Genomic DNA, 20,695 nt, shown 5'->3' with positions numbered 1-20,695 from the left:
CACATAGGATGTCCACTTTTCGAAACCTAGTTCCGTAATTTTCCCCAGTGTAGGGACACGGTGTGACACGGCAACAGCGTCAAAAGTTTCGGAACTCCGCTGGTGCGCCACGAAAAGTCAAGAAATCCCGCCGTGCTCGAACCTAATGCTTCAGCTGATTCTCTGCTACGGCGGAAAGCACACGGCATACAAAGACTACAGACAAGAATCATAACGATGTCAAAAAAAGATGAACCCATCAGCGCATCCTTAGTAAGTTCGATCTCGTCGACAATGATGGAGCGATCCTGGTTTCAAGAATGAGAAAATCCATTTCTCGCTTTATTCCAACTAGAAACTCAAAAGCGGCTACTCGCTCAAGGTAGAAGACGACTAAGAGCGTTCTTGCAAACATGAGCCCTAGTCCAGAGTTATAAAGACATCCCGGAATATAGATGACGAAAACAAGGGGGCCTCCTGGGTTACTTCAGTTTCGGGAACAACTTAGGAGCAACCTGCAATTTCGTAGTTGAATCAGTCATTGTTTGTCGACCACAAACGATTTTTAGGCGAGTTAACCATGAATTCTCCAAAAGGGTACTTACGCATTTATCCACACAAGACCAATAATCAAAGTACTGCCCGGTGCAGTGCTTGTGCCCTGATTCATCTCCTTGGACCCTCTTCATGCATGCCTATATAAGGTAGCACGATATTCATGTGCCAATGGGAAACAAGAAATGAGGAGAACAAAAGCTTACAACTCCTAATCCTAATTGAATGAGAATTAGCACCACAAGGCTTACAAGAGTCCTCCCGATATTAAGAAATGATAACAATGAAAAACTACGAATTAAGCTTTGTCCCACTGAGTAGAGTCAACCATTTCATTTCATGGAGATTCAGTGGTAGAAACTCAATAAGAAAATAAAACTAATCCTCATCAAGGCAAGGGACTGCAAAGGACTGGGACAGAAATCATAGAGGGGCATTTAGTACCGCTTTCCCTGGCTAAGTGATCAGGGGAAAAAAAATTCAATCATGTAAATCTAAGTGATTGAGGCAAGGGACTGCTAAGGACTGACACAGAAATCATAGAGGGCATTTAGTAACACTTTCCATGGCTAAATGATCAGGGGAAAAAAAAATTCAATCATGTAAATCTTATAGTCTCAGGCACATCTTGCAAAAAATGAATGTGACTGGGATAGATTTAGATCTGTGATCTAGATCATACCTCACGTAAGCATTAATATAACCTTTAGTGCTTCAATAACACATCCAAAGCATCTTACAATTGAAAAGAGTTGAGCCATTGCATTGCACAGGTCTGTGACAACTGACTAAACATCTTTGATGATCTTTGACAAGCATTTTCAATCTTGAAGACCAATTGTCAAATTAAACTGACATCCTACCCAATATTCATTCCATAAGGCATTATCCAAAGAATTAACTATTCAATTGAAAAAATAAAAGAGGCAGTCAGTACTAGATGACAGCAAAATAGCCACTAAAGCAAAGATAATTCAACTTTCATTGCACCCACACTTGGCAGCTAGATAGCAGACATACATCAAACTCTCACAGTGATTACAAAAGGAAAAGCACATAATCTGAAATGAATTAGACCAGCTTTTAGCAATGAATATCATACTCAAATATTTTCAATAAGTGAACATTACGTCCTCACTATATTTTAAGAACATTCAAGGCAGTAAGAATTCACCTCATACTCGAGCAAAGGTTTCACGCATTTCGGCTTGCAAGAGTCCTCAAAGTACTTCTTTTGATCAACAGGCTCCTCGTCCGCCCTAGATGTTGCGCAGATAGAAAAGGCATTAATATATATCTTAGATCAGATTGTTAATGAAATTAAACCCTGCCAAATTATCTGCATGGTGTGATTTCATTTAAGTGATCCCACAGCATCAGATATATGGAGGGAGGGAGGGAGGGAGGGAGGGAGGGAGGGGGGAGAGAGAGAGAGAGAGAGAGAGAGAGAGAGAGAGAGAGAGAGAGAGAGAGAGAGCATAAATGCTAGTTACTGTCTATCATGTATCTGAAAAACTGTTTAATGACTAATTCAATCAGGTATAAACGACTGACTAGCAGTCCCAATGCTAAATAGTTAACAACTCGAAGGAAGGATGACAGAAAAGATGGATGATACAACAGTCATGAAAAATCAGAGCTCCTGACCTATCATTTGAGACTGAGATAACTAAGGAGATATGCATTTGGCAAATTCATGAAGCATACAAACTGGAGAAACCTTGGCCATTTTGGAAGCATTATCCGATATTTGCTTTAGATGCACATTCTCAAGATCAAGAACCAACCTTCTTTCATCTGCTTCTATTGCCGAAATGCATTAGGCAGTTCTTCCCCAAATTAATCTCCACTAGACAAATTAAGTCTTATAAACTGTCTTAAAGTTATCAAAATAGCTAGTTAAAGTAAGAAACAACTAAACACCACTATCAAGTGTTTTAAAAATCATGCTTCTATGTCAAATGAATGTTTGCAAACAAAAAATTCTATACATTTAGTTTCGGACAAGTTTTCCTAGTACCATATAGGGGAATTTCTGTGTATCCATCCATACTCTGAGCACAAGGTCAAACATTCAGTGTGTACAAAGGAATCGGCACCAGGATTCTTTATTTGGGCTGGCAGACTAACACCTTGGTTAATAGAGTAGGCTCCAAATAAGAAAGAGATATATTAGACCTTGTAGTTTAAGATGTATAGCAACTATAATTGGCAGCCTAGTGTTGCAGAAACAAAAGTAGCAGGGAAGTTCCTCAATCAATCTTCAATTTTGCAACATTTATAAGTAGAAGGTCATTAGTGGGTCATTAAACTTGTACCAACCCATATACCTACATTCAGTGATTCCAAACCCCATCCAAAGCCCAAAGCTATTCAGACGAATAAGTAATGCTGTACGTGGCATAGGAACTGAATTTACAGACAATACACGGATTAAACAAGAAATGACTTTTCCAAGTGCAGAAGTAGTCACTGGCTAAAACCATAGAACAGCTTCAATCAAGGCTAATAAAATCCCCAGACGTCTGAAAACAATCTGCAAAAACCGAGTGCTCCATGCCACCATCTCGATAGAAAAAACGTCACAACAATTAACCTCTCGAACACCAACTACTGAACCATTTCCAGCTAACCTTCGAAGCAGGAGTTAAGTCTATCATTGCAATTCACTGAACAGAACCATCCCTCAGTCCTCTGCTGCTTTCTTTTTAACTCAGTCTCACGAGTTGCCTTGCCCACCTCACTCTCAACCAACCTTTACTTTCTACTTCCTGAATCCTGATCATAGCCCCAAGTGCAAGAGTAAATCACACCACCAAAACAAAACCCGAAATCGTCCATGTTTAAGTCTTCCTGCATTCTAAACCCTTTATCATGTACACAATAAATCCCGCTCCACCTCATCAAATTAGTCTAAAAACCATATTAAACTCGCATCATCACCGACTTCCACGAGAATTCTAACGCCCAGCCATCCATTTCAACACCCAAGACGGGGACTAGCAGAAGAACCCATAATAAATAACCAGAAAAATCCGACTTTAGCATGGCAGCGCCGTACCCAAACAAGTCCCAATTCACGACGACTGGAGACCCAATTCAAGAAAAAGCTCAGAGCATCAATGAGCCCTCTCAACGGAAAACGAAAAAAAAAAGAAAATCATACATTGGACAGAGCATCATAAACCAAAAGACAGAAAAAGGGAAAAACCCAACATACAGGAAGACTAATTGATACTCACATGGGGTAAGACCGATCTCGACGATTTCAAAAACCTTCCTGCGAAAACAGCGACGTCAGCGAAAAGGGGGACAAGGGGATGATGAGTTCAGTTCAGATCGAGTGAAGTGCGAGAGCGCGGACGAGATCGCTCGTCGTACGAATCGAAGGTTATCGCGCGAATGCCGAAACAGATGAGACCCGTGTTCGTACCCGTTTCCTTCTTCCTTCTTCGCGCACGCGAATGGGAAGCGACTTCTCTGCAGCGAGCTCCGGATTGTTGCGGTCTTCTCTTGAGTTTTGGAGAACTTTTCACACGGAAGAGAACGACAGGGAGATCTGGGCCTGGCCGATTTTCTTGGGCTGTTGCTGCCCTGTTTGTTGGATCCGAGTGCCCGGATATGCTCTTCGAGGAAATAGTACAAATAATCCATCAACTTTAACTTAATATATAATATGATATTTCAACTTTCAATTTATTCAATTTAATTCATAAACTTTAGCTCAATGTATAATATGGCCTTGAACTTTCAATTTATTCGATGTTATCCCAAATTTTTTTGTACATACTCAACTTAGTTTCTAAATTATATGAAAACATTCGATATTATCATTCCATTAATTCAATTTCAAAGATAACATGGAATATTTTCATATAATTTAGAGACTGAGTTTAACATGTATAAAAATTTAAGGGATCACATTAGAAGTTCAAAGATTATATTTCACATTAGATCAAAATTCATGGACCATTTGTATTATTATCTCATTTATAAATAGGGTTAATACCCTAAAAAACCCCAAACTAGTACACAAATTTACCCCAAACTATTTTTTTGACCACCAAAAATCCCAAACCGGTACATATGTGACAGATCTACCCTCCGTTAGCTTCCGTTCGATTTTTCCGTTAATTTTGCTAACGTGGTTGCTGACGTGGCAAGCCATGTGAAAATTCATAAGTTTAATACCATTAAAAACCCCAAACTAGTATATTTATGGCAAATTTACCCCAAACCGGTATATTTATGACAAATTTACCCCAAGCTAATATATTTACGACAAATTTAATTAATTTTTTTTATTATAAAAAACCTAAATTGGTACACGTGCGGCACATTTACCATCTTTCAATTTTCTCAAATTTGACTGAGTTGTGATGTCTAATCAATTTTATTTTCCAGATTACTCTAACATTGCCTCCATATCATTAATACTTAATTTTTTTCTTTTATTGGAATCATTATTAGAAAATATTCAAAGACTATCAAATGTGCACTTCATTCTTGTGCCGAGAGGATGCCCATTAACTAAAAGATGGACAGATCGCTTGCACACATATACAAAAGAAGTGCACATATTGTGATTGTTTCACTCGTTTTTGGTTTGTGACAAACTTGGCTTTATGTTTATATGTCTTAGCCCCACATGGTTTACTACTTGTCCGCAATCTGTTTGTACGCTTACATATTACTCTTACTTTGCTGGTCCTTATTAGCGTTACGTAGTCTTTCCTACCTTGAATTGTAAGTGTCAAACTTTTAACATTGAACTTGCATGTGAATGGTATGAGTGACTCGTATATCACATGCTCGTTGAAATGCCGGAACCAAAATCACTTATGTTTGTCGCTAATTTCAGGTGTGCTTTGAGTGTGATTCTTTTGTATATGTGCGCAAGCGATCTGTCCATCTTTTAGTTAATGGGCATCTTCCCGGCACAAGAATGAAGTGCACATTTGGTAGCCTTTGAATAGTTTTCTAATAATGATTCCAATAAAAAATCAAGTATTAATGATATGAAGGCAATGTTAGAGTAATTCGGAAAAAAAATTGATTGGACATCACAACTCAGTCAAATTTGGAAAAATTGAAAGATGGTAAATGTGCCGCACGTATACCAATCTAGGTTTTTTATAATCGAAAAAATTAATTAAATATATCAGCTTTGGGTAAATTTGTCATAAATATACCAGTTTTGGTAAATTTGTTATAAATATACCAGTTGGGTTTTTAATGGTATTAAACTTATGAATTTCCACATGTCTTGCCACGCGAACCACGTCAAGAAATTAACGGAAAAATCGAACGGAAGCTAACGGATGGTAGATCCGTCACATATGTATCGGTTTGGGGTTTTGATCAAAAATAGTTTTGGGTAAATTTGTCATGCGGGTTGGAGGTTTGGGGTTTTTTAACCTTATAAATATTGATGTGCTCTTCTTCTTTTTTTATTTAACCTCAAAATATCTCATGACAAAAAAAAAGAAAACTCAAAACACCTAAAATCTGTTCAAAGTATGCTGGTGTATGTACGTAGGTTTCTTTATAGATTTCTGGACACTCTAAAATTTGGAATATAAATCCATTAGCTCCCAGCTTTTAAAAAACCAAAAAAGAAAAGAAAAGAAAAAGCATCGATAAGACAAATAAAAAGATTCCGGCGAATTTTCAAACAGACCCTTTAACGAGGTGTAAAAGATTGACCAACCTCATTGAATATGGTAACATGCTCGTCACGTGGACATTACGCAATTAGCACTCTCGCGTGCGAAGTTGCATACGAAATTTACAAATGGTACCAACTCTAAACCTTTTTTATATTACGTTTGATCGTGCATAATTCTCGATGTTCATTCAGTAGAGTAGCGAGTCGAGGTGTGACGACTACGATGGTGGGCCATGGGCTCCACCGCCACTAAGGTGAATGGAGGATATGACCAATTGACCATGGCAACCCACAAGTTTCGTAATATCTTGTCTCTCACACAAGAAAAAGAACGAGATTGACGGGAGGGGACGTGCCGGCGACTCACGTGCACAGAATAAAGAGGTGAAAAACGAGACTAGCGTAGGTTTATGGCAGCCGGATCCGGAGTATGCACCGACCGTCTTTGCCCGCAACTTCATTGGTTGGGACTGGTGCGGGATCGGATGTCAGACATTTGTGGGATTTGAATCGAGCACAGGGGTGTTCGAGTTGAACGGACATGCATTGCAATTTAGTTAAAAAGACTAGCTCCATTGATTTTGCTATTATATAAAGGCACAAATAATAATTATTTTAATCAGAAATTAATTTATGGAACAAATATGTATTTGATAACGATATAAAATTTTTGTTTCTAGAATAGAAATTTCTCCCTCTTGGATGTTGGCGGACGACTGGCAACAAGTGGGTGAGTGACGAACAATGGGAAGAGGGTAGTGGGCAACTAAGTAATACCGACACGCGACACGACACGACATGACGCGCCGACATGTCATTTTTCAAAAATAAAAAATTTCAACACATTGAGACACATTATATATTAAATTAGTATTTTTATTTTTTGTTAATTTGATTTAAATTCATAAATAAATAAATAAGAACTTACAATGAATTTACACTAATAATATTAATAAATCTATTCATAGGAAATTTGAAAGATATATTCATAATTAATGCGTATCCATATTTGGGAACATGTTTCTAACTTTAACAAAAATTATTGATGAAACTAATAACTAACAAAATATTAGAATTAACTTATTTAAAAAACTATGATATTTTATAATGATCAAAATTTATCATTATTTAACATTCAATTTTTTTATTTTTCGAAACCACTTTTTAGCCCTTTTTATTATTATTTTTCTAACAAAAATAGCCTGGCCGCTCAAAAATTATTTCCTCCCTCATTTTTCCCCTCAAACCCTTATCACCCAAAAAAATTTCCCTCCCTTCCCCACCTTGCCCACCCTAACCCCACTTCCCCATCGGTTTATTTCCCTCGTTTCTCCCCCATCACCCGTCATATCCCTCGTTTTTTCTAACCCACCCCACCCCAACCCCCGCGGCCCCCCTCTTCACCCCCGGTTTCTTTCCTTGTTTCTTTCCCCCATCACCTGTCTTCCTTTCTCGAAAATTAAACTCATCCCCCGTCCCTCTCTCTCTTCTTGCTAAAATCCTAATTACGGCCTCCTCCTCCTTGCATGATCCTTTTTGCTCCTTCTCGGTCACCTCATCGCAATTGCTTGCCACCTTGCCTTCGACCCTTCCTCCTTCGCAGCTGCAACCTTGCTGCCAGCCCTCCATTGTAGCATCGCAATCGTGGCCCTCGGGATTGCCTCGGTCTCTTCTCTTCCTCTAGCCCTCCCTCGTTGTCACTCGCATTCTCACCTCTGCTCCCTTGCCCGCACCTCCACCTTCCATCATCTTATTGAACGATCCTCTCTCTTGAAGATGCATGTTGGAACGTGTCAAAAATAGTTGACCACATGTTGGAAACTTCCATACGTGTTGACCGTGTGTTCGAGCAAATCGGATGCATCAACATGTGTCGGACATGACATAGATGCTCCGGCAACATGTCCGTGCTTCATAGGTGGACGATGGTAAGTGGGTAGCTGGCTAATAGTGAGGGAGAGCGATGAGAATAGTTTTTATTTCTCATTTTTATTTCAAATAGATTTTGACGTCAAACTTATTTATGGAATAGAAAATAGTTTTGGAACATAAATAAAATTACTATCGTGCATGTGTCACGGCCCGAAAGTTAGCATGTCCAAGAGGTTTCCCTGGCACGGGCGTGACACGTGATGACCCTCGACCTATGTTCCCGAGATGTACAGTATTCTCCTAGGGGCGGGTGATACCGTATTTGTACGCATACGTTATAAATGCGAGTAGCTGGTAGTTGACATAAATGCATATAGCTGGTAGTTGGCTATGAATGCAGGTGGTTGGTAGATGGGGAGGTGCAATCTCCACCGTTAGATCTAAGGAAGATCTACGGGTAGGGTTTGCCTTATACTTGTATATAAAGAGGTGTCCTCCCTCATTGTAACTCATTCACAACATATATGAAAATCTAGAGTTCTCTCTCATCAAGTGTTTATCTCTCTAGAAGTTCGTTGTGAGTTGAGTGTAAGAAAGGCTGCTTAGGGGTAAAACCTTAAGGCCGCACGGGTGAATCAAGAGTTGATCGAGAGTTGATCAATCGGCCCGTGACACATGCATCCTAAATGATTTGAAAACACATTTTCCTTAACAAAAAAAAATTATCCACATCATTTGAAAATTAAACAATAAAAACATATTTGTATTATCCATAATGATCTATGTTTAGATATTTCTATAAATGATGAAGATGTTGTTGGTTACTTCATTGCTTTTTAACCGGACAAACAATTTATCTCTTGTGAGATAAGCGCGCCCTAAAATAAGTACCAGCCAATATGAAATCCCATGTCAGCTGCTTAATCGCGAAATAAAAGAGACATCCTTCGATCGGAAGCAGATGCTTCCAAGCCCGAATTGGAAAAAGTAGAAAAGGACAACAGCCCACAAAATTTCATCCGTTGCTGTCCATCGTGGAAAACAACTGTAGAGATGGAACAACTCCTCCACCCCCCACACGCCCCCTCGTCATCATCTTCTTCTTCCTCCCCTCGCCTGTAGCAAGTGAGGCCAATCGGCCTAGCATGGCTGGAGGTCAACCACTGGCAAGAAGAATAAGCAAAAAAGAGTTAAAAGAGAAAAAAATATTAAAATACTATTAAAATTTGTTAATGTGCCGGCAATCCTTCATGGCACAGTTGGCTTCCAAGTTAATGATTTTCACTTAAAATTGGTTGAATAGACTCAATTGGCAAAAATTAAAAGATTTGTGACTCAATTGGCAAAATTGAAAAATTTGAAATTGGATTAGACAATTTTCCCTAGATTTAAGTGCTCATATATGTTTTTTTTATGGATAATGATATAAATGGCCCATCAACTTTAACCCAATATACAATGTGATTTTCGAATTCTTAATTTGTTCAATACGGTCCTTGAACTATAGCCTAATATACTATAACGATTCGGTCCGACGAGGGTGAAGAGTGATGGTTGAGGCTAGAGGACCTGGATAAAGAACGGCTTTGTTAAGCTTGTAGAATGGGAAAGGGGCATGAATGAACCTGACTATGCACCAAATAGGAGAATAAGGATTCCAATATATATATATGAAATCTTGAATTAACTCACGGAGACACCTTTTGATATAATGACAAGTTTTTCTTTGGAAATTCAAAGTTAAGCGAGCATGGGCTAGAGTACTACCGGGATGGATGACTTCCCAAGAAAGTGAAGATAAAACCATGAGCCTCGGAATTGGATAAGCTAAAGCGAATGATATATCGAGCGAGTTAATCTAAAGATGTCACATGTGCAATGGGGTTCTTGAAATTTAAATTTGTTCAATGTGGTCCCTAGGTTTTTTATACATATTCAATTTAGTTTATAAACTATATAAAAATGTTCAATGTTGTCATTCCATTAATTCAAGTTCAAGGGTAACATTAAACATTTTCATATAATTCAATAACTAATTTGAAAGTGTACCTAAAGTCCAGCAATTATATTGAATAAATTAAAAGTTCATGAATTACATTGTATATCATATTAAAGTTCAAGAATCACATTAAATAAATTAAGAGTTTGAGGATCACATTGCACATTGAGTTAAAATTGAAGAACTCTTTGCGCCATTATCCCTTTATAAACGTTGTTGTGAAACGTTAAAATACCATCCGGTCAAAGATAAAATAAATGCTTCAGACACCTAAAATCTTTTCAAAATATGCTGGTGTTCGTATGTAGGTTTATTTATAGATTTTATGACACTATAAAATTTGAAATATAAATCCATTTGTTTCCAGCTTTAAAAAAAAAAAAAATTCATCAATGAGATAAATAAAAAGATTTTAGTTGATTTCGACATGGACTTTTAACGAACTGGAAGAATTATCGACCAACCTCATCGGACATGATAACATTCTCATCTAGTGGACATTATACGATTAGCACTCTCATGTGCCTACCGAACGTGCGAAGTTGCATACTATGTTTAAAGATGATACCAACTATGAACCTTTTTATATCATGTCTGATCATGCCTAATTCTCGGCTTTCATTCAGTAGAGTAGCGAGTCAAGGTGTGACGACTAGTGTGGCAGGCCTGGGCTCCACCATTACTCAGGTGAACGGAGGATTTGACTTTGGCAACCCACAAATTTCGCCACGTCTTTATCTCTCGGGCAAGAAAAAGGATGAGGTCGACACGATGGACCGGCAACTCGGACGCACAAAATAGAGAAATGAAAAACGAGACGATAGTCGGCGATGGCGGCTGGATTTGGAGCATGCACCGACCGCTTTTGCCCGCAACTTCGGTGATAGGTTGGGCTTGGTGCGGGATTGGATGTTAGAGATTCGTGGGATTTGAATCGAGCCGTACAGGTGCTCGAGTTGAATGGGCATGTGCTGACTTTGCAATAAAATAAGAGCGTGAATAATAACTATTATGATTAGAAATTGATTTTTAAAACATAAATAGATCTTTTTATTTATATTCTTAAATGAGTTTTCGAGCAAAAATATGCGTTTGATAATGACATAAAATTTTTATTTCCAAAATTTAACGACACGAAATTTGCCCTCCTAAACATCGGCGAATGTCAAATGGCAGGCGCTAGGCAGCCAATTAGCAGTAAGCGAGCAATAGAAAGAGTTTTTATTTCTCATTTTTATTATAAAAATAGAAAAATATAAAATTTTACTTTTCAATTCTATTTCAAACTTATTTATGGACAAAAAAATCGTTCAAGAAATAGGAAAATGATATTACATTATCAAATGAATTTTCGTTTTAAACTTTTTCTAAAATGAAAAATAGTCCTCAAACAAAAATAGAATAGTTATCATGCGTGTCTTGAACGATTTGAAAATATATTTTCCCAAACAATTACCAGCATCATTTGAAAATTAATCAATGAAACATATTTGTATTATCCATAATAATACATTTAAATATTTTTTATAAATAATTGAAGATATTTTTCGTTATCTCATTTTTTTAAGCGAGTCAAACAATTTATCACTTTGCGAGAGAAGAGCGCCCTAAAACGAGCAAACGGCCAGTATGAAATCCCACGTCAGCAGCGTAATCGCGAAATGGAAGAGAGACATCCTTGGACGGGGAGCAGAGGCTGGCAGCACCGGTAGGCCCTCCTAAGCTCGAATTAGGAAAAGCGGAAGAGGACAGCAGCCCACAAAATCTCGTCCGTCGCTGTTCGCCGAGGAAAACGACGACGGCGATCGAGCAACTGCTCCACCCCCCGCGCCCCCTCCTCGTCGTCGTCTTCTTCCTCCTCGCCTCTTCCTCGATTCTCATTCGTCGCAGAAGCTGGCCCCGTCCGAACCTTCTCCCCTCTCTCTCTCTCTCTAGGAGCTCGGTCAGGACAAGAAGCGTTATCTCGGGGGGACGGCCGGGAACCACGAGCCTTGCCCCCTCGCGGGCGCTGTCGCCACGTGTCGTTGGAAACTTCCGCTGCCACCAGATAGACCCATCCTCTCCCTCTTTCACACAACCAATTCGATTTATCCCCATTAGTATTCTATATTCGTCATCGTTATCATCTCTCCTCGAATAAAGCGCATTCTGAGCTCGGCCTTACCTTGCACGAGGGGTTCTTATATACAGAGAATACGTGTCCCAGTGATTTCACAGAGAGAGAGAGAGAGATGGACCACGCAGGCGATGCGCACCGGACCGATTTGATGACCATAACCCGGTTCGTGCTCAACGAGCAGTCCCGGCACCCGGAGTCCCGCGGCGATTTCACCATCCTCCTCAGTCACATTGTTCTCGGATGCAAGTTCGTCTGCTCTTGCGTTAACAAGGTCTCCCCTCTCTCCCTATCTGCCCCTGATGATCTGTACGTTCGTTTTGGGATATCATTCGGATTGGCTTCCGTCGAATCTCAATCTATTCCTCGCGAGATTTTCCTTCACTGATTCATTCAAATTGAATCGAGCGCAATGAAGGGAATTGGGTTCTTGGAAGAACATATTCCTGGGGGAAAAGTGGAGCTTAAGTCGTTCGAGGGAATTAAATGATTTATGAGCCCACTGTGGTCGGACTAATTCATGGTTTTTGTCGCTTCTTCATAGTTCCTCGTTAAAAAAAATTGTGCTTGCTGTGTTGTCGGAAAGTAAGAGGCCTCTCATTATCGATGATGCCTGTTTCGAAAGCATCTCCTGTAATTGAAACTCGTTTGTCTAGCGAAAGGTCTGATTATAAAAGCTCAATATTCGGGGCGCTCTAGATCTTTCTTTTCTTTTGGTGGGTAGTATTGCGACATGTCCAACTTTTGTAAAAGGCGAATCCCATTTTCCCTTTGTGGGTACTTCTCGGAAGTTGTTCTTCAATTTCATTACATCACCTTACACGCGAGTGAACCTGGTGAGATACACTTGTGCAGGCAGGCCTTGCCAAATTGATCGGGCTTGCTGGAGAGACCAATGTCCAGGTAACTCCCCTCTATATTCGCTTAATCGATTCATAATAAATCTGGGTTGGTCTTTCTGGCAAGTTGGGTAGTTATGTAAGGTGCTCCTAGTTCTTTACTATGAAGACTCTTTTCTTTCTTTAAAAAGGGTGAAGAGCAGAAGAAGCTGGATGTGCTTTCGAATGAAGTATTTGTAAAGGCATTAGTCAGCAGTGGCCGCACAGTGAGTTAGTCCTAATGTGTTTCGAGCATGGTCCCATACAGAATATTTTCTTCATCAAATCTGTTGGTTTCTGCAGAGCATTCTTGTGTCAGAGGAGGATGAAGAGGCCACGTTTGTGGAGTCAGCCAAGCGTGGAAAGTAAGCGCTGACTCTCTTTGATATGCCATTTGTTTCTCCGAGAAACATGTAGTCTTCCAAAGTTGTGGTTTCTTTTTTCAGTAAATGATGAATCCATTCTCAAAGTGCAGGTATTGTGTTGTTTTTGATCCGCTGGATGGATCCTCTAACATCGACTGTGGTGTTTCCATTGGAACCGTAATTCTTCTTTCTCTTAATCGTACTGTTTTCATTAAATTCAGTTCTTGAAGTTGTTCAGCTGCGACATTTATTATCTGGTGACCTTTTTTCGTTGATAGCTTGATATGTAGTAATCAATTGAACATCTATATTTTCATGTAGATCTTTGGGATCTATATGATCAAGCATGCCAATGATCCAACTTTAGAGGATGTGTTGCAACCTGGGAAAAACATGCTGGCAGCTGGCTATTGCATGTATGGCAGCTCTTGCACGGTAATTACCTATTGATTATGCACTATCTCTATAAAGTTTATCGGTTGGTTGTACAGATGTTATTCTCTTCCAGAATAACTAGTTACATCTAGACATACAAAGTGCTGCTAGCATTGTTATGCTGATTATGATGTATGGAACTAAACTTTAATCGAGGACTAGTTCTTCTACGAAGTATATACTTCACGAATTGTTTGAAGTTTGAAGTATGAATCTGCTTCGAGTTATCTTATGGAGCTGGGCCTGGTACAACTTGGCAGCTTGTGCTAAGCACTGGATGTGGTGTTAATGGTTTTACCCTGGACCCATCATTGGGCGAATTCATCCTCACCCATCCAGACATCAAGGTAAGATTTTACTGCATAATATTAATTCAGGAACCTCCACATGTGCATAAATTGTCGTTGCTTCTTTTTTTTTCTTTTTTTTTTTGTTGGGGCTACTTCAGCATGATCAGTTGTGACCCTTCTGGTTGTGGCTGAATAGAGCCTGCTGATTACAAAACAAACCTTGTGATTTAATCCAAATAGCATGTAACTGCACTACACATCTTTTTCCAGCAATTGTTGCTTTGCATTATTTTCCTTTTGTTCTGTTTACAGATTCCAAAGAAAGGGAAGATCTACTCAGTGAATGAGGGAAATGCTAAAAACTGGGATGGTCCAACTGCTAAGTGAGTTCAATTGGAGTTGGAATAAGAATATCCATTCTAGGTTAAATGCATGTTGCTTGATAGTGATGTCATATTTGAATTTGTTTTTTCAGTGAAAATATCATATTTAAAGTTCACGAATCAGGTTTTCTTCCTTGACTTCAGGTATGTTGAGAAATGCAAGTTCCCAAAAGATGGGTCATCCTCAAAATCTTTAAGATATATTGGAAGGTATCAAAACTGTTCAGAATACCTATTTCATGTGTTTTGATCTGATATCTTGCTTTGCCCTTCACTAATAATCTGATTTTCTAATTGTTGGATTTAGTAACTGGTTGTCTGTTAGAAACAGTCTCTCGTGACAGTCAGATATCTGTCATGCTACTATCATGTTACATGACTAGGGTCTAAATTTGTACTAAGTTGTAGGTTGGGTTGAACTAATAGCTGACTTTATCAATGTTCTGTATAATCAGAAATTACTAGATGCAGCAATCCGTAGTCTGCAACCTACCATTCAGTGAAGCTCGTTCAAGCAGGATTTTTCAGTCTCTTCTAAATTAAACTTGAAATCATATTCTCAGCTACATCCCATTGGCTGAGCAATTGTGCCTGCATGTTGTGAGTCCATTCATAGATCATATTTTGATAACCCTTATCTGATATGTCAAGCTTTAATGACTGAAACTTTATCCAAATAGTAGATATATGGATTCGTCGAACATAAAGTGTGACATCTTTAGGATAGCTTTTACCTTTCAAATGTCAATCTTTTTGGCTTTTAATTTCTCGTACTCAGATAACCAGTATATGTCTACACGTATTGACATCATTCTGTTTGACAGCATGGTAGCTGATGTTCATCGTACCTTACTATATGGAGGTGTCTTTTTGTACCCTGCTGATAAGAAGAGTCCCAGTGGAAAACTGCGGTATGATTAATGCTCTCTTTTTGCCTGAATCAACTTGGCTAGAGTTTATTGTCACTTCCGCTTGCAATTGAATTGATAAAAATAGGGAATCTCGTGACAACTTTTTTCTTCCTTTGCTTTAAATAGCGTTCTTTATGAAGTCTTCCCGATGTCCTTCTTGATGGAACAAGCAGGAGGTCAGGCCTTTACTGGAAAGCAACGGGTATGAACTCTCGACCTTTCTCTGGTTGTTTTTCTGTTATTAAGCTAACTCAGCTTAGTAATTAGCTCTGTTTTTCTTTTCTTTGTTTGCCCCAAGCCATAGTCTTCCTGCATCACTTTTCCTTTTTGCGACCTTTGAGCTTTTAAACTCTTTTTTGATAAACGAACCAGCTGACCCCAATTCTGGGTCATATTGATCTATCTTTGCTGCTTCCCTTTCCCTTCTTTTCCGCATTTTGGAATCAAACCTGGCGAACTACAGAGACAGCACTAGATTAAGAGAGTCCGGCCCCATTTAAATATTTGATGATTCTGCAGGCACTTGACTTGATCCCAACCAAGATACATGAGCGGTCTCCCATATTCCTCGGCAGCTACGACGACGTGGAGGAAATCAAGGCACTCTACGCTGCTGAAGAGGACAAAAAATAAAGCTGTAGTTTGCTCTTTTCTTGTGTTCGCATCAGACAAGACCTTGTCCAACTACCAGGCTTGATTGATCGTGGGTTCACAAGATTAGAACCCTCTATATTGTTTACTTTTAACCAGATATTGGAATAAATACTTTGTCAGCAACCTTTGTTGATCTTTGATAGGTAGAAAGTCTAAATTACAGTGATTTTCAAGCATAAGCATATACTCTAATATGTGCTCACCGGTTACTAGGATACCTTTCTGGTAAGAGGATAACGGCTAAGTCGTAACTTCAAACTACCAGAATTGATGAAGCGGACATACGCAATTTGCATGAAGCATGAGTTTTCTGGTCTGCCTTCTTCACGTTGATGCCAATGAAACCTGTAGTTTGTCTTGGGAGATGACCTGTGATGTCGACTTTGTCTCCACATACATAAAGTTCTGCTTGCTTTTGGCAAATTTCCTATGCACACGGCATACGAGGATGCTGAACTTGATGATTTAGGCATAGATGGCACAACATGTGCTCATCTCTTTCGTTATGTATCAAGAAGCTTAGGGTATGCAGCTGTCCAACAAAAGAAGGAATAAAACACGTGCCTTGAAACCCCAACTTCATTTTTTTCCTCTTTCATTATTCCACCATCGTTATTTACTTCATTTTGTTCGTCTATGCTACGTGAGTAATTCTCTCGTGAATTACGAAATGATTGAGAAATAGAAAAATCAATAAAAAAGAGCTAGGATGGCGACATATCGCTCAAACTGTTTAGGCTCGGCACCATACATGATCATGAAACTTCACTCGCACCATCACGAGAAAACTACATTGAGAGCGATGTGAATCGGATATACCTTTGAAAGCTTTTGTAGAAAGTTAAGCTCTTTTATTGGCCAAACAAAGAACTGTTTAGCGTTGACATGAACGGCATCAATCGATGACAGATGACGAGTAGTTGGACCCACGCAAATTGTGAATGAATGGTTGAAATGCATATATAAACTTCATGGCATGATCTCAATAGAGGTTTATCTCTGTTACCTTGAAAGATCAAACATAGGAAATAACATGATAATTTCGAATAGACCAAAAGTGTCGAAATCTTGTCGTTTGCAATTTTGAATAGACCAAAAGTGTCACTTATTAACTCCCACTGCTGTTTTCATTAACTCTCACTGCTGTTTTCCCCAACCGCAAAGATGCAGGTGGTTATTGCATAGACGCTTTAAATTTCAAACATTACGGTAGACATTTTTGTTCAATATAAATTCAACCGTCATGTGTTCGCATTGCACACTTCAAATGCTTAATGTTACCGAACTATGCATGAAAACAACCCTCCAAAACTGTAAAACTAAAAGTTGCAACAATGCCAAAAACAATCATCAATCGTTAGATGGCGGATCAAATTAAGTATCAAATCATGTCATTATATTGACCACCGTTCTGCCATAGCATGATCAGTTTAAAACCAAAACAATAACCACGAAGGCCATCTAAGGACTACAATAGAGAAACATAAAGACGAACCATCACAGTTGGGTTGCCGCTTAAAAAGGTGCCCGAGATTTTCCCTTCAGAATCATGCCGTCCTTAGAGGAGGAGATACCAAAATGACACCATCTCCTCTAACAAAGAGAAATGGAACCGTGCGTTTTGTAGTCTGAGAGTCAAGCATAGACAAAGAACAAATTAAACAGTATCTTAAAACAGGGAAACAACTAGTGTATAGATGGTTAAACAATATCTGGAAACAGAGAAGATGTTCTCATTGACTTCTACTTTGTAATCACTATTCCTTGAAGTGTACCCGAAGATTCAACTGATTGCCCACCTTTGAAATAAATTGTTTGCCGTTTATTGCAGAGAATTAAGTAATGATCTCTGACTTTCCAATTACTGCAAACGAAACTATGAAAATGTTCAGAGCTATTGGAGACTCGTCATATTTTACACATCGTCGGCAGACTCCAGTTTGTACCACATTTATATCAATCCTAAACTTTCCAACTGTGTGGAGAAATCAAATCCTATACACTTTCTTCTTCCTTTTTTTTTTTAACATAAAGATTCACACTGGCCTAACAATCATCAGGAAAGGATATGGTGAAATTAGAGGACAATAACATACCCGTACAATCTCTTCATAAGTTTCATCATCAATTTCTACAGTTGTAACAACTTCCTCAACATCCCCAAGTATCATGTTCAAATGCTGATCATATGCCTGAAACAGTTGAAATTTTCACCCGCAAAGATTAGTATGGGAGAATACTAGAGATGCTAAATTCCAGGACTCCGCACAGTCAGTTCAAAGTTACAAAGGAAAAAGACAGAATTCAGCTGTGCAAGATTTTTGCGCACATCTATCCACCACACATAAGGTGTAATTCAAAAATCTGACATTTCATCACGGTGATGCCGACAGTCGCTTCAAAAATGACGATGTTGACCTGATTTGTACTATTAAGCGGACAGACTCTACTTCCAGATAACATCTTATCAGCAGCTCTTCTACCAGGTAATTTCTCGAAACACCCCATCTTGGCGACGAAAGATCAACAGAATACCCATTTCACTTCAGCATGCCAAGAACTCAAATCTATAAAAAATTGACTACTCATCGTCGCCCCGAAAAGACGCGCTTCCCGCTCACCTTAATACGATGAGCAAACACCCATGTCGTGAAATTTCCCCCTTAAAAATCGGTCCATCTACGATCACCCTCCCAAAAATCCTACACCCGAATTCCAGCAAATTCATCAAAAAGCAAAAAGAGGGGGGCAAAAAGGGCAAAAAAAGCCAAAGCAATCAGACCCCCGATAAACCCTAGTCCTCGATAACTCGATTATCCCCAAAACCCCAAATTTACAAACACGCCTAGGGAAGAACCCCATTACGAAGCGAACCCAGAAGAGGAGGTCAAGAACGAGCGCGCGCGAAAGGGAAGCAATCAGAGAGTGAGGTCGGACGTGCACGTACATGGAGCTTGCCGCGGAGCTCGCGGTCGGAGCGGAGCTTGACGTAGATGCGCTCGTCGAGGCTGAGCCTGATCAGATCCAGGGGCTCCTTCACCGCGCTCTCTTCCTCGCTCGCCATCTCCTCTCCTCTCCTCTCCTTCCTTCCCTTCCTTCCCTTCCTTCTTCGCGCCTCTCTGTCCTCTGCAACTTGAGAGCGGCTACGACCGGGACCGTACAAAAAAAAATTTCAGCTTTGGAAAATACAAAGAAGTTTCGCTTCGATTTATAGGGTCGGTTTAAACGAACAAACCCGAAGAAAAGAAAGAGGAGCTTTTTGAATTTCGTGATTCGTAGCACCAAATAATTTTTTTCCCCACCTAATTCATACTTTCATAAAATCGGAAATTTGAATATTTTGCTAGTTGCGCCGATTTTCTTTTCTTTTAACTAAATAAATAGAGAAATGAGAATTGCAATTGCCAATATACTTTTCAATAATTTTCTCACTTTTTCGATTTGCCAAATTTGTTTTTTAGATGAGGCAATTTTGGAGTTATCTATGACTAAATTCCAGCATTTTTAATGGGAAAATTTCAAATAAAAACCCAAAGTGGCCTCATTTTCTTAAAAAATGATTTGAAGTGGAGTATGTTTTAAATAAAAATAAAAAATAATTACTTAGTCTCAAATAAGGACCCGAAGTGGGTGAACTGATGCATCTCTAATGCGTATTTCAATGACTTGGTCAAGGAGATTTTCGTCAAAAAAACATTCTCTTTTGGTTTTCCTTTCCTCCTGTTTATCTTCTTCTCGATCCGCCCATAGTTATCCTTGTTCTTTGTCTTCTTCATCAATGTTGAAGATAGACATTGACCAGGTCAAGAAGACCGAAATTGGGGAAGGGTCAACAAGGTTGCGAGGCTAGGAACGCCACCAACGAGGCTCAACGCCCATTGCCGACAATGGGCGAGGGCCATTGAGCCTTTGTTGGCCACGGGCAAGGCCTCTCGCCCGCCCTTACCAATGGCTAGCAAGGTTGGCAAGCCCTTATTGGTCATGGGCAAGGCCACCCTCGCTAGATTTAGGAGGGTAGCCTCGTCAACCTTGTCGAAGACGAAACGCGCTACAATGGTGTCTTCTTCTTCTTCCTCCTCTTTGTCTTGGCTTCCCTCACACGGAGCGACTTGGACGTGCTCCTAAAGCTCAAAACTGCCATCGTTGGGCCTCCCTCCACTGCCCTCAACAAATGGGTCGACTCCTCCTCCTCCTCATTGCCGCTATCCTTTCCACATTGCTGCTTCACTAGAGTCACGTACAACGCTAACTTGCGGGTCGTCTCTCTCAACATCACCTCCGTCGACCTCTTGGGCTACATCCCACTTGAAATTGGCCTTCTCCGTGTCATCGTCAACCTCACACTCACTACCGACAACCTCACCGAGACCCTCCCTTTGAAGCTTGGCAACCTCACCTCCTCTCCAAGGTCTTCCCCGGCGGAGTCCGGCGGGCGATGACCCAGCTCGAGGAATTTAACTTGGGCAACAACACCTTCACAGGACTGTTGTTGTCGGAGGTGGCGAGTTTGAAGAAGCTTAAGAAACTCAACCTTGCCGACAATTACTTCACCGCGCGAGATATTGGACATTTACTTAGAGATGGAGAAGA

The 20,695-nt window shown here is 39.7% G+C and overlaps 3 protein-coding genes across 4 annotated transcripts; 1 reads left to right on the top strand and 2 right to left on the bottom strand.

Annotated features, from left to right (window-relative positions):
• Positions 1–208: 208 nt before the first annotated feature.
• Positions 209–4,114, bottom strand: LOC120294939 (cytochrome b-c1 complex subunit 6-like). Its single transcript, XM_039316049.1, has 5 exons — positions 3,968–4,114; positions 3,777–3,814; positions 1,709–1,793; positions 585–674; positions 209–494 (listed from the first exon to the last, which is right to left on the bottom strand). Coding segments are annotated over exons 2-5 (210 nt in total). The 5' UTR covers positions 3,779–3,814; positions 3,968–4,114; the 3' UTR covers positions 209–461.
• A 7,735-nt stretch (positions 4,115–11,849) lies between these two features.
• On the top strand, positions 11,850–16,279 carry LOC104449602 (fructose-1,6-bisphosphatase, cytosolic). Of its 2 annotated transcripts, XM_010063821.3 has the most exons (12): positions 11,850–12,463; positions 13,045–13,092; positions 13,220–13,294; positions 13,371–13,432; positions 13,543–13,609; positions 13,754–13,867; positions 14,128–14,214; positions 14,470–14,540; positions 14,685–14,750; positions 15,365–15,451; positions 15,578–15,653; positions 15,971–16,279. In XM_010063821.3, the coding sequence occupies exons 1-12, from the start codon at positions 12,305–12,307 to the stop codon at positions 16,082–16,084; spliced, it is 1,026 nt and encodes a 341-aa protein (XP_010062123.1). In that variant the 5' UTR covers positions 11,850–12,304; the 3' UTR covers positions 16,085–16,279. The 2 variants fall into 2 exon arrangements, with proteins under 2 accessions (XP_010062123.1, XP_039171525.1); XM_039315591.1 differs by lacking the exon at positions 13,220–13,294.
• Positions 16,280–17,440: 1,161 nt separating this feature from the next.
• Positions 17,441–19,322, bottom strand: LOC104449601 (sm-like protein LSM3B). The gene is made up of 3 exons (XM_010063820.3): positions 19,053–19,322; positions 18,202–18,297; positions 17,441–17,733 (listed from the first exon to the last, which is right to left on the bottom strand). Exons 1-3 carry the CDS (start codon positions 19,167–19,169, stop codon positions 17,653–17,655), a joined length of 294 nt encoding a protein of 97 aa, XP_010062122.1. The 5' UTR covers positions 19,170–19,322; the 3' UTR covers positions 17,441–17,652.
• Between the last annotated feature and the right edge of the window lie 1,373 nt (positions 19,323–20,695).

Source organism: Eucalyptus grandis, chromosome 6 (assembly GCF_016545825.1).
Source record: "Eucalyptus grandis isolate ANBG69807.140 chromosome 6, ASM1654582v1, whole genome shotgun sequence".
Lineage (NCBI taxonomy): Eukaryota > Viridiplantae > Streptophyta > Magnoliopsida > Myrtales > Myrtaceae > Eucalyptus > Eucalyptus grandis.
This window is presented reverse-complemented; position numbering and strand designations above follow the sequence as displayed.